Here is a 14,296-nt window from a genome sequence, read left to right as displayed (position 1 = left end):
CTTAATTATTTAAATGTTTGTCTTAGGTTACGCAAAGTTTGGTCAACTTTCTTTCAATTTAAATAGCCATCAAGTTCGCAGCCAAGGGAAGGAATCGGCAGAGAAAATATTCTCTCTGTTGCTAAACAATACTGAGCACGAAGGTTCGTTAACTGTATATAACAGATTCAATGGAACTAGTAGGTGAGTCGGACATATTTGAGTGCAAATGCCAACTTATTTATAATGGTTGTGTGTGATATAATAATGTTGTTTCAAATCATTGCCAGAAATATAGCTTTTCCTCTAAGCCATGAAATGGCCAGTGGTCGAAAGGGATGTCGCAGACAACTAAGCTAAATTAACTGCGCAACTTTGTTTGTTAGAAAATGCGAAGTGGACGGAACGTCTACAATTGGGTATCACCGGTTTTATAGCTGGTGTTTCTCTCACTGCTAGGTACATCCTTTGTGGCCGCACCAATCGTCGTCTCTACCCGACGCAAGTACTTCCTCACGTACTTTGAGAGGAGGTTAGGGTTTACGGATCGAGGATCGTTTGTCCCGAACACGAGAATCGAAAGAAGCGCAACGATAAACGTCACCGAAAAACCAGATATTGGCACTAGCAGATGTGAGATCTTTGTGGTGGCTCGCTGAGATGGTGGCCAAGGGCCTGATGTTTCCGTACTGACTGTCGTGGCATTCATCAAGACCGTGCTAGCAGAGTTGAGCGTAGGCGTCGTACAACCGTCGATTGACGTAGTAAGTTTCTGTCCATCATCAGATGAAACGGCTGAGCTCACAATGTATAGGCAAACTGCCTGTCCTACTAGCAAACCGAGGAGGGCGGATTTACCATTCACATGTGGTAGAAACATGCCCAGGGCAAACACTGCAAGCAGCGGGCCGGACAGGGCACCGGACATCGCGAATGCGGCTTTAATCAGATTACCTATTGATCCTGCAAGAAAGGCTAACCCGACCGTTAGGAAGCCATATGTAGCCGCTGAAAATCATAATACCAGATAAAACGCATATCACTCTTATCAGCTTTCACAATATATATGTATATATATATATATATATATGTATATATATATATATATATACATAAGTTGAGTTCTGCTACATATATATATATATATATGTAGCACATTGCTACGACTGAACAAGAACCTTTTACAAATAATTAAATGATCGTTTTGGAAATTATAGCCAATGTTTAGTTGTACCTGTTCTACTACTGGACACATTTATAAATTAGCAGTCATTTTTCCTTTACGCAGTCTTGACCCTTACTAATACGCTATGTTTCAATAAATACAAAAAAAACCACACTCAAAACTGGGCAATGGGAAAACAAAAGTTATAATTAGCAAAATTGCCATTAAATGAATGATCTCAACAAACCCGCAGTTTTCGTTACGACGATTGGAGGCAGAGGCAACTTTGCAAATTGAAGAAAATCTTCATAGGCAACAGCGGCCAGCGAGTTGAAGCCGGATGAAAGCGTAGATAAGGCTGCCGAGAAAATCACTGCAACAAATAGGCCCGGCAGGCCAGGGATACCGCCTAATACCTATAGGTGGAATAACGCGAAAATGAGCCACTGTAGCACTATGACCAAAGCACAAAGCGAATGTTGTGCCTTATAAAACTTGTAACACGGCGATTAGGTGAATTCTAGTGAATTTTACAAGAGCCCCACGTGATCCGGATAAAAATTATGCATTATCCTTTAATGCGCCCAGCTTTCGCATAAGAAATAATGTAAACATAGCCAACAGAACAGATGAAAATACGTGTCTCTGTGTTGTGCTTGCGTCCAAATCGAGGGCTTTACGTAAGTTATTACACAAAATAATAACTAATTGGGAGGACCACCTGAAATCTTGTAGATTACTTATATGTGGAACATACTTTATTTGGCGCAATTTTTCAATTATTCGCTCTACTACCTCCATCACAAAGTAAGGCATCAGCTGATCAGGGCTATCGATTCGTCTGGCCTGAAGCGGATCGCAGTCGTAATAGTTGGCATATATGACCAAACCTGAAACAAATTACGACTACAACTGTCATTAAGATGTACTCAATTTCGAAACAGAGTGAACGTTTACGAAAAACACACGCAAGAGTAAATGTTTTTACGACCACGATCGCTATCGATGTGCCCCACTTGGGTACACGTATCGATGGTATTACATACCGTGTGTCAATTGATATACCATTTCTGGGCCCACGCTCTCTGAAATGTAGAGGTTAACGACGACTCGCATCGACGTTAAATAGCCGCAAAACATAGTTACCAACCAGCAAGACATCCCAGCGAAATGTTGAACATCACCCCAGGGATGTTACAGTAGAGAGCCAATCTCGCTTTTTTTAGCGTAGATACCGAACAAAAACGTTGCACCTCTGTCTGCGAAGTCCCATACGAGCCCAACCAGACCATCGTGGTACCTGCAATCACCAAATATAAATACAAACTATATTACTAATATTGCGGCAGACATAAATAACGAGGCCAAAGCGTACTGAAAAGATAATCGGGCTGTACAGACAGATAATGTCGAATAACTTCATCATCTAAATTAATGTCATCTCTACGTTGCTGATTGGTAGACATTGCGATTTAAGCAATGACACACCTTAGGGGTTCGAACTTTAGAATGTGTACTTTATTTTCAAACAACTGCAGACGATTCGACTTAAGCTTACAGGGTGCTACGCAACACATTACAGACCAATGAGAACGTTCCAAAGCACTGTTCCCGAACTGGGATCCCATTGAGTGTTGAAGAACTGCAAACGACCACCCTCATTGGCGATACGGAATACCTGAAATAACGCCGATCGCTTACTACTAAATCACAGCTCATTCATTCAGCGCATCGTTTACGCCAGAAAGAACTTACCCAATAAAGCATCAATAGGCTGGATATAAAACCATAGTACTGGTAAGATCGTATTCTTTGTTTATTTTAATTCGCATTGCTACGAATTCGTGCGATCACAGCGCCAGCCGACTTTCTTGAGAAGACCACTTTTGATCTCTTGGACATATTAGATGTCATTTCAGTGCTGTGTCCCAGCTGATATTAGAGTCTAGACGTTCTAGATATTCACGATCAAGAGCAGCTAAGTCGCGAACGGTCGATCTCGTATCTTGAACTTCTTCTGTTCGAGAAGGCTCCCGCACTAGACGCTAAACCACGTGTTTCTATGGCTTTATCAGTTATCCAGCTGATGGGATCATAAAAAGGATTAATTATCCTCCCAAGTATGCTATATATAGAACGAGACGGACCGGCGATCACTGTCCGAGTTCTTGTCCACTTGGACGCACGCTTTGGTAGCATCGAGAGAAACACGCATTAGTTGTTTGATCTGCTACCTAAAATTTTTCTGTTATCGCTTTATAACGATATTGACGTATAAAGACGCAGCATTCAATCCTTTTAGAATATGCATTACGTTTTTGCTAAAATTTCCTGTTTCTTCATCCGTACCTCTCTTCCTGTACACGTCTGTATTTTTTCTGTATAGGATGACAAATATTGTGATGGATGGGTTTCCATTTTAGATGAAATGTTCACCAGTAAATATACTAAGTCACATCCTATTGAATACGTTCCAGCTGAAATATTACTGCATCGCCTTGCTAAATATGAGTACTTATGTTCATTAAATTCCTTGAAAGTAATGCCGGTATCGCGCTTGGTCTATCTGACACTATCTGCATGGTTTCTTTCGCTTCTTGTGCGGTGCTTTTCTTGTATCCGAGTATTCTCCGACGTTCGTCTTATTGATAAGTTTTCTTCATGCTTACAGCGTTGTACACCATTCATATCTGCCATTTCAGGCCGGTAGAATTTTACGTCACCTCTCGCTGTCGTCTCCTACAGACGTTGTCTTCGGCTCGTAATGATCCCCAGAAGCACGAAGTACGTTTCTGTTAAATGCAATCACGTTGCCCTTTGTTGGTATTCCGAATTTTATGTTTCTTCCTATAGGGACTTCTGAGTCATGTTAGGTTAAAGCTGCCGACAGCAGCCCGGTCTGGCGATAATTATATTGGGTTAGGGTCTTTTGTTGTTGTTCCTCAAATTCCCTGCGCGCTATATTCGAGTATATATCGAAACTTATCCTTATCTCGTAGGATAGTTCCGAGTAGAATTCCGAAATTCGCATTATCGTCCATCAAACTAACTATTCATCTCATTCTTGCCGAATACTAGTCACACTTGTCTTGGCTCCCTTTTTTGGCTTCTTGTAGTTACCTTGAACCATAGTCTGACAGTATTGTGATCGGTTCCTTTATATGTGACCTTGATGTCATCCATTAGCATCTTCTCTACTGAGCTGAAATACTCGCTGCAGCATCGTATGCGGCATAAAACAACGTCTCTCGTTGGGTAGATTTTTTTTTAAAATGTTTTCATTCTATCTGTTACTATTAGTCCAAGTTAGAACGCAAAACATTGAAGAAACCTCCCCCTATGATCTTTCTTTCTGAAAAGGCTGAGTATGAGAATTCCAATAATCATTTCCTAGAACATTTAGGTCTCTCGTATTCTGGCGTTGCATAGGTCCTAAGCTGCTTCATTGCTTTTGCGTTGATTCGACTTACATGTGTATATCAATAAAAGGACCAAGGTCTGTATGCCTGCCTTGGCAATAGGAGCGACTTAGTCTTCACTTTTATCAAAGCATCCAGTGGGGTCTTTATCCGATGTCAGGATACAGATTCTCATGATAGACCCGGTTCAGATTCCAAATTGTAGATTCGATCCCCTCGACCGACATCCAGCTAACATGCAGAATGTTGCCTCCCTGGTAGACTTTTCCGCCTCCGGGCTTTTATTATCTCACCACTTGATCCGACCTCACACCCACACACGCGCACGCATACGTTCTAAGGTTAGACTAGCTTTCAGCCTAGGCATGCCATGGTTGATATTATAAATTGCACTATATGCCGTTTGATTCAAGTGGCTGTCTAGCGAGGTTCTTCGCCTTCTCCGAAGCTGGGCATTGTTCCTGTTGAATAAATGTACACTGATTGCACGTTACACGGCAAAGCCTTCTCTGTTGTGCGTCTCGCCTTACGATAAACGACTAATATTTGTACCGTCATTTGATAGAATATTTTTTTTGTTGTTTTTTTTATTTATTGTTACGCTCTATAATCAGGTCGAGCCGTTGTTAATATAGCGCCTTGAAGGTCCATTTAAGAACACTTCTTTTACAATAGAGTAATCTGGAGATTCCCATTTGTTACTTATATGAGAGCGCTGCAAGCGCATTGGTACATGAGACCGATAGTAATAGAGTCGCGAAGAAAATGTTTTTGTTGAGGACGTAATTCGACAACAGAGGTAACTGCGTAACGCACTCTTCTCACTTATTTTCAAACATCGAAGAACCATTTTCTCAGTAGTATTGAAAAAGCTCTTTTGTGTATTCTAGCGCGATCACCGTATCTCGTGCAAAATCACTTACCTCACTAAGTCCTCCAGCCTTAATGATCCCAACGATGCTCAAAGCGACCATTCCAAGCACCGCAATAGACATTTGCATGACGTCTGTCCACACCACAGCTTTGACGCCACCCTGGTTCAGGGTCATAAAGTAATTAATAATGCATACGTTATCCTTATCGATGTTTTCCACTACTAAAAGCTATTTTTTGCTGGTGTTGCATGATCATAAAGTCGTCTTTATAATCATGTAACATCTATGAAAAATAGCTTTCTGTCAAAACAGCAAGAGTTTATGTGCAATGAGTTTACATCGTAGTACTAGCATCGTTCGAAACAGCTCTGAAAACCTTTCTGGTTACACTCACAAGGGTTGTGTAGAAGGTACATAGCAAGCCAAGTCCTACAATTGACGTCCATAGCGGTAGGCCAACTACAGGCTTAAGGGCTAAAGATGGACCATACAACACGACGCCCATATACAAGAGATTATTACATGTGAACGATACTGCACCAAGAACGCGAACCCAACGATTGAATCGGTATTCCAGGTACTGAAAAAGAAAATTCACAGCAATTGACAATAAAGAGCACGCCCGCGAAATCCCCTCGAAATTTTCATAAACCAATTAGGGTTACTACCTAACGGTATAGAAGGCCGTCTATACTAGGAAAATGTAGATTTACTGGGAAAACGAGCGGTGTGGTGAAAATAGTAATCGCAATAGGTGTGCAAAGTATGTCACGCACCTAATTTCTTTACGCAAAAAATATACAGTAGCTTTGCAGATAATGTATAGATCATTTAAGCACCGTGTGCTGTAGATGCTTTGTTCCTGCTGAAGTATGCTAAAAGAACGATAATACCAAAGCAAACCCTGGGTGTACAATCCGAGTATAAAATTGTTGAGGAATCTGTATTTTCCGATAATAACTTTATACATTTAGTCTGTAGTGTTTCGAAAGCTAATAAATTAAAGTGTACATTACTGTGCATTTATCCCAGCGAAGTATTTTAATGTATCCACATCAGCGGCGTTGGCAGCCAGATAAGTGATAATTGGCGGCACATTTTCTTTTATTTGATTTTTATAATGTCATTACCTTAGCGGAATTTTATGTGTTTTCAACTCGCCTGTCCACGCAGCATGTTTTTGAAATAGTCCGCCACAAGCTCGTTGTATTAATTTGGATTACGTTTTCTTCATTCGAACTCTATATAAAAGGTAACACTGTGAAAATATCAAGGTCTAAACAGACGTTGCGTACGTAAAAATTATACACGGCTATGGCATCTGGTAAATAACAAGCTGCACCATGGTAACCGTTTGTATCTTTTTAGTCTATCCCTAATGTAATCTTCCCCATACACTTAAATCAACCGCGATTATTAAAACGGAATCCTGACATATGCGAGCCTTAATTACGTCATTACGATCATTTCAATTAATTTTATGCTTCACTATCACGTCTTATCGGGTTATTTTCAACAGATAATACAATCCGTTTTTTAAGGCTTTGTAAATCGACCTTTGCTGTATGGGTACTAAAGATAGGAAAAATATTGTTCAAAGATAAGCCATCGTAAAAGATCTTTCTTTTGTTCTTCCTTTTTAACTGTAAATTGCGTCGGCACGCGTACTTAATATACATCGTTACCATCTATATAGAGATTGCGACTAACGGCCTGGCATTGTTAAATCTTATGACTAGATTTGTGGCCAGAAAATCGCGTGGGCTTAAGAGGAATAGGTTCCTCCACTGCCGCTAAAGAGCACAGGCTTTTTTTGTTTAATAGAATCTAGGCCTCTAAGTAGAATAAGCAGCCACACAGATGTCACGATACTGCGAGTAATAGTTTGTGAGACGTTTGTGCGTGATAGGGGTTCACGTATAGAACATTTACTACAACTGCAATTGGGCTAATTCCTTCGGGTTAATTGAACTGTTCCCAATTTTAATCCGCAAACTCATCGTTAACGGCAGAGGTCCTCTAGGCCACATTTAGATAGAGTGATACAATTCACTATGTAGATATTTTCAAAATGACACATACACGCTTTGAACGTTCCTCACGGTCCCGACAAAATGCAAGATTATGAAACCGCTGATCTAAATGACAGAGCATCAAAGCTGTTAGACTGTGTTGTGGATATCAAAGCACGCGGCTTAAGACGCTGAAACATTTTTTCGTTCATAAGATACGGTAGCGTTATTTACAAGAGTTGTCCGGTTAAGAAGCTTGTGACGACAACCCCTAGATCCTGACCTACATAATATAAATTGGTGAAGCCGCTTTCGAGGCAAAGATCTTTATTACCATATGTACAACCGCAATGTTAAGTCGTTAAAGCAAATTAGTAATAGTAATATATCGTTTTTTTTTTTTATGTAATAGTTCTTCAATATATAATCATTTCATTATGATCTTTGAAAAAGGTTTGGATATTTAATGGCGCCATTATACTAACCGAATTGACAGACGTGAGTTTGAGATCGTACAGGACGGGCAGAAAGAACTCGCCAGCGATAAGATTTGAGATTGCCAGGCCAAAGATGGCCGCCCAGTATTGTGTTCCTCGGTAGAACATTTCCGATGGGTAACCCAGGTAGGTCGTAGCACTTTGAAAGGAGGCCATCAAGGACATGGATACCGGAAAGGCACCCAGCTGACGATTTGCCATAAGAAATTGTTTGTTGTTCATTTTTTTGCGATCCTGAAAATGTTCGACGTTAGAACTCTATACGGCCCGCTAAACCAATGTGTTGAATGAAATACGTCATTGACAAAGTAGATTTCCCAAAGCTTTGGCTGTTTGTCATTGTGTCTTGATATCCAACCATCCTTAAGATTCGAAAAAACTCTACATGGAAGCTATAAAGGCTCATCACCCAAGCAAATTGATTTCGCTTCCTAATTTAACTGTCACGTTAGACAATTAAGGTGACGTCGTTACCGTCCAGAGCTCTCCTTACCTTCCAGGCAAAATAGATACCAATCAAGGAAGAGGATGCCAGAACAGCAATCATCATGACATAGTCGAACCACGTAAAGCGGTTCGTCATGTCATGTATTGACATTGGTCCATCCATGACGAAGTAGTGGGGACTGAGAAGTTGTCTATTTGCTGAGGAATGCAATACAAAGGCTTAGCGTTACCTAAGTTTGCCTTTTGAAGACTATGCCCGGTATTCGCGACGCATGATACCTGCAAACGTAAGGTTTAGAATAACGCCATTAGAACAACAACAACAAGTTCTCGCTTATCTCCTGATCCCAACACCTTAGGAATCATAACGTTGGGGAGCATAAACACATATAGTGAGCTGTGCATCTGGACGCGGACTTGTCCTTGTGACTTCTTTCTTAGACATTTTTTCATGCATTTGTTAAAGCTACCACTTTCAGTTTAATAATAATAATTTTATTTATTTGATATAATCACCGGTCAATGCAATCAGCCACAATGTGAGGCCTAAACCGCTCACAAGCTCGTTTTAAATGCTTCCTTTGCAATAGTAGTCATTTCATAGTATATACGTTCAATAGTATCATAATTGTCATGTCAAAAATCGCTCAGTAACACTTCATACACAGCTGAGCTGTAAACGGCGTTGTGTACTTATATTTTTCAGCTACGTATTTTGCACGGATAGATTAGTGTAAGCTGTTAAATGATATAACGTTTTAAGCCTTGCGTCCGCTATTGCCGCCAGACATTCCATAGGACCGCTGGCTGGCTCCCAGCGCAAAACAATGCCTGTCGATGCCCAGAATCGAACCCAGACCACAACGTGTCTCTAAAATGAATAGTTAAATTCGTTACCCACTAACCTACCACTGGTACGAAGCTTTTTATCTCAAAGACGTTAGATTTCCCCTTTTCACTTCAACTATTTATGGTCACACAACAATTCATAGAACATGCAGATAAACCTTTTAAATAGCACGTTCACCATTCCAGACTAGCACTCCGAACAAAAGCATTCATCGAAAGTTCGATTTTACTCATTATAAACACGCCTTCTAAATCCGTTAATTTCGAAAATAATTATTTATTTTTATCAAAGAAGGGTCGAAGACGACCGGCCGTTTCATTTCGTTCGAGCAAACGGCATTGATCAGATCTCGTGATTGTACTTGCCAAAGAGAGCATTTGTCTTACTCTAATTATATGCGACGCGTATCTGAAGCCTTCGATTTACCATAAAACGACCTCCGTACTTTCGCGCATGTTTCGATACAAGTTTTTTTTTCTTAAGAAATAGTTCTGGCGCAAGGGGAACGTTTTGGCCTCCAATATTTGGAGACAAGTAAGGTGGTCTAAGCTCAAAATTGAGCACGGATACGCTCCTTTTTGTGCTCAAAGCCAGTTATCTGAAGGCTAGAAACGTATAGGAAAATCATTTGTAGCATGGACGTTTTTGCTTGCCCGCGCACCCTGCCGTTCGTCGCTCTGTAGCAGTCTACGACCTCGTGTACAATGGTACGAGGTGATCAATGCATTTATTTCTCGTGTGTTACAAAAAAAAAAGTTCTTTATGATTTTGTTTTCACTTCTCATACCTCAGACGGCGATGAGTCCGATATAATCTGTACAGTATCACCAGCGGTGAGCATGGGAAGACACGGAGGTGTTTCTCGAAATTGTTTAACTTAAGCCGGCTATTCAGATGATTGCTAGTTCTAAATCTAGCACAGTTTCATTGATATCGCCACTCATCATCTGCTACAGCGCGAAATGTGTGCCACACGACGAACAGCTGTGGCCATTTGTAACTGACACAACTGTACAATGGCGGCTGTCTGCGGTCGCTGGACAAATATCGCGCTTGAAACAACTTTTAACTAAAAGCGTTAAGTCTCGTAGTGATAAATGCGCGACGCGCGTGCATAGATGAAAAAAAGGACTCTTTGCACATTTTACACGAGAGACAGATATCATAACTGGGCTATACAGATCAATGTTTAGGTTTGTAGAAAGATACGCTGGTGTAGAAAGCTACGAGTACTCTACTAGAAAAGCATTAATGTAGGTTTTTTATTGAAAGAGTACTTGTTTGCGTGTAGTATTTGGCTGAAAAATTGCTTTTTGGATGTTGGATAGCATCACGAGTAATTCATTGGCTATGAAATAAGTTTAGTTCTTTAGCTGATGATTTGCTGTACCTGCGAATAGATGCTAACCTAATGATATTTACGTTTCTTATAACTGCAGGATTCGTCAAAATTGGTCGAGAAGTTAAGAAAAAAAGAAACTATCATCTGCATTTTCGTCTACCTTATGCTTTCAAGTAGTGCAACGTCTGGAAATCATCGTCTGCAAACGAGCTGAGAAGATGATACGGATTTTACTGAAAGAACAACTTTTCATTTCGCAGTCCTGTAACACTATGCATTCTATAGACACTTCGAATAATTTTGGCTTTAATGCTACTCGTATTGGCAGAAAACCAAATTTTATAGAGAGTGCTAACGTCAACTTGGTTTTTCTTTCGAGTCGTCTCTATTTGCTTTGTGATAAAGGTCAGTCGGATTCAAACAATAGAACTTCATGATTCTGGTAACATACAGAAAATCCTGATAATTTAAATTAGAGAAAACACAATCTCGATGAGATTGATTTAGCACAGTTATTACAACGTTTCTAGTATTGGTAGAGTAAGTAGAACGGTTTTATCTTAATATTTTCGTCTTCTACTCGAAATGAAACAGTTGGATCAATAATAGTTTAGAGGCCGACAAACGACAAACAAGATAATTTAATCTCAGTTTTATTGCTTTTACTTTTTCTGATTACAAATAGTAGTTTAGAACTAGAATAATAACTTCTAGTAGCAACGCCATCGCCGTGCTAGAAGAATGATCTGTCGCTTTCGGCGCCACCGATAAACAGGCCTCTGGCAGGTGTCACTATTTCAGGCCATTCGTGAAACTCGTCAACATGTACGACATCGTATAATCATAACAGTTGTTGATATCCACGCATGATTTTTTGCTCTAATTTTTTTCATTATTTTTAGCACAAAATCACCCCCCCCCCCCCGAATAGTTAGTCATGAATATGAAAACAACAAACTGCCCATTTACCTGCCCCATGTATTATATTATTCGGCAACTACGCGGGCCACAATACAACCTGCGAGAGAATTCAATAGGTGGGCGTGACTGACCTAAAAAATCAGGCACATTGTTGATCGTTTCAGGAGACCCCTTCGGCTGTAAAGTTTAGGTAAGGCTTCCTTTTGAAAGCTGTACAAATTGTAGTGGCGCAACGACCACATCTACACACAACAAACTGTCTCTACTTTTAGGAAGCATTACTTCGAACGTTTCAATCTCGATATTTCATCTGATAGAATAGTTCTGGAACAGACGTCACTGTTAAACGTCTTCCAAGCTTATCGCCTATTCCAATATGGAGAAGTGTGGACTTTCGAAATAGAAATGGTTGGCCATAATATTTATATAGACTCAATGCGGCACTGTAATTTACTATTTTTTTCCTTTGAAGGTAGGACTAGTTTTTTTTTTTTCTCGATTATTTATCGTTTTATCTATGGATGTGTTAACGTATAACTAGACACTATAAATAATTCGATCACAGATATTTTGCACTATGTGCCGCTGGCTTGGTTTGAACCAGCGTCTGCTAACTTTTCAAGCAGCCGCGCAGACATTGCCGGAAATAGAAATTGGATCGTTGTTCTATAATTAATGTCGTATTATTATTATTATTATTATATAGTACACGGTGACAGAACTGCCGTTTGGTTTCTGGATCTGAGGTGAGCGTTTAATTATTAACAAAAAATAGCCCAAAAAGGAAAACTTTTTGCTACGAAATAACGCTGAGCGAATGGTTTTGAATCGAATTGTTTTTCCACTCAAGCGCTATTGCCGGCAAGGTATGTATGAAGTTATTGGTGGTTATCAAAAAGGGACATAAAGTAGGCTTCTACAAGTAAGAACCAGCGTAGCCAATGGAGACGATTTAGATAGGAAGCTAGTAAGCATTTTCTAACAGACTTTGGCCGGTGAAAAAGAGACACGTGATTTTCACACGGCAAACGGTCAATTTTGCTAGCAGTGCACGTTCCAGAGGACGTTTGTAGTTGTCTGTTTAGCAATGGCTGAAATACTATATTCAACTATGATTGGCTGGATCGAGGCTACAAACTATTATCCTATACGGCTCCATCCCCTGTTTACCTCGTCCCATGTTCCAGCAATAGGGCTTCCACTATAAAGGCATGTTATGCCAGTTCCCAGTGATTTGAAAGGCAGCCCCGGCTGTTGCCACTTTACCGAACCATTCGCATATTACCAGCCACAGCCTGAAATATTATTGAGGTTTACAGTGAACTACTGCGCGCCAGTTTCAGTCAGCAGGATTATCACTGCCCCGATGCTGGAGCATATCTGTGTGAATAGGTTTGCAAAGGTCGTCTGGAAGAGTGGCGCGTACCAGTATACATGGCCATGTGTCATGAATCGTCTCCCACACATACTGCACACGCATGCACCGTTCATTACAGACACACGTCTATAGCTAACATGACAAGGTGGGCCAACATAATGTCCATGGTGACAATTTAAAATGTATGTAGGCCACTAGGGAGTTTGGTCCGGTTTTGTATTTTTCAATGGGAGAAAGTCATCAGAAGACTCTCTGGCATATTCTCTGCGACGTTAAATCACTTCCTTTCTGCTTGATCAATTTGAGTAAGTGCTGTGTCAGTAGTTTACTTACTTGTAATAATTACTGATTAGGAGTGGTGCTTACCAATATATCATGTAATCAAAATTTCATTTCACCTGTTTCAGGGTCGTTTGACATTCGTATTTGTTTAGGATTCAGCTTGGACAGAATGGCTGTTTAACGGAGATTTACAAACCATTGCTAGGTTCGTTTCTAAGAAACTTGCAGAATATCACGTATCGAAGTTGTCGATAACTTTGCTGTGAATTCCCGTTTTACTTGATTGAAAAGTAACTTCGTATCTTACAATTCAAATTTCTTCACGATTTAGACCCTCTAGGTGTTTAACGTTATTCTTTTGTGCTACGACCCGTGTTAGACTATGGTTCTAAACATTAACTATAGTTTTGTAGACCTATAGGAGAGATACGATGTAGCCTTTAGATTGCTGTTGAGCGTTCCATCAAAAGGCCCGTCCCAGTACGAAACGAAATGTCTATGCCTACCACCTAGGCCTACGATATAGCCTGTCATGTATTACGTACTGCGAAGTTCAATAGCGTATCTCGTTCATCAGTTGAGGTCTTTTACTGCTGCTACTTGTTTTGCTTTGAGCAGAATTTTATCAAAAAGCTTGCAGGTTGACTGTCCTGACTAGTTGGGTTACTGTCGATAGGCATGAAGTTGCAATTTATGCCCTCTCTAATGCAATCGTGACCTATCCTTACCTCAGAACTTAAAACATCTTTTTCCGAAGCAGTGAATTGTAGGCACTTGAAATAGAATTTCTCCAGTTGAATGGCCCGACACTGATTGGATAATTAGCGAACCATATGTATGCATGGTGCTGCCAACTGGCCAGTATCACTCAAGTGTTCGGTCCACTTCAGGCGTTGCCGTGCTATTGCACTCAATTGTTCCTCGTAGTTTGGGATCAAAAACCCACACATAGATGTTAAAGATCCTGTTTGGTCTTTCTCCGGCAAAGGGGCACGCCTTTATATCAACAGCAGTGTTTTACCTATTACTGATATTAGGAAGACACTTATGCTCAGTGATATGACATAAACAAACGATGATAGTAGAACAGCGTTCTAACTCACTATATATATATATATATTATATATAG

At 40.3% G+C, this 14,296-nt stretch overlaps 1 protein-coding gene and 1 long non-coding RNA gene across 6 annotated transcripts in view; one reads left to right on the top strand and one right to left on the bottom strand.

Moving 5' to 3' along the window:
* The window catches only part of LOC111263782 (uncharacterized), a 22,855-nt gene extending 11,812 nt beyond the window's left edge, over positions 1-11,043 (top strand). Inside the window, exon 3 of the long non-coding RNA XR_002682435.2 lies at positions 10,684-11,043. This is a non-coding gene — a long non-coding RNA (uncharacterized LOC111263782). The remainder of the gene's footprint in view (positions 1-10,683) is intronic.
* Positions 94-14,296, bottom strand: part of LOC111263778 (sodium-dependent multivitamin transporter) — a 25,621-nt gene continuing 11,418 nt past the window's right edge. For 2 of the 5 annotated variants that reach the window (XM_022839165.2, XM_022839162.2), the window contains exons 2-10: positions 8,441-8,673; positions 7,936-8,181; positions 5,833-6,018; positions 5,487-5,597; positions 2,729-2,822; positions 2,295-2,444; positions 1,940-2,034; positions 1,392-1,560; positions 94-987 (exon numbers count right to left, since the gene is read on the bottom strand). In XM_022839165.2, coding sequence (XP_022694900.1) covers positions 389-987; positions 1,392-1,560; positions 1,940-2,034; positions 2,295-2,444; positions 2,729-2,822; positions 5,487-5,597; positions 5,833-6,018; positions 7,936-8,181; positions 8,441-8,557 — 1,767 coding nt within the window. In that variant the 5' untranslated portion in view covers positions 8,558-8,673 and the 3' untranslated portion in view covers positions 94-388. Of the gene's footprint in view, positions 988-1,391; positions 1,561-1,939; positions 2,035-2,294; positions 2,445-2,728; positions 2,823-5,486; positions 5,598-5,832; positions 6,019-7,935; positions 8,182-8,440; positions 8,674-10,031; positions 10,175-13,895; positions 14,195-14,296 lie in introns of those variants that run through there. The other 3 variants (XM_022839163.2, XM_022839164.2, XM_086969783.1) reach the window with 3 other exon arrangements.

This window comes from Varroa jacobsoni, unplaced genomic scaffold (assembly GCF_002532875.2).
Source record: "Varroa jacobsoni isolate VJ856 unplaced genomic scaffold, vjacob_1.0 scaffold_790, whole genome shotgun sequence".
In the NCBI taxonomy this organism is placed as follows: domain Eukaryota; kingdom Metazoa; phylum Arthropoda; class Arachnida; order Mesostigmata; family Varroidae; genus Varroa; species Varroa jacobsoni.
The sequence above is the reverse complement of the archived record's forward strand: the minus strand, read 5'-3'. Positions and strand labels throughout refer to the sequence as shown.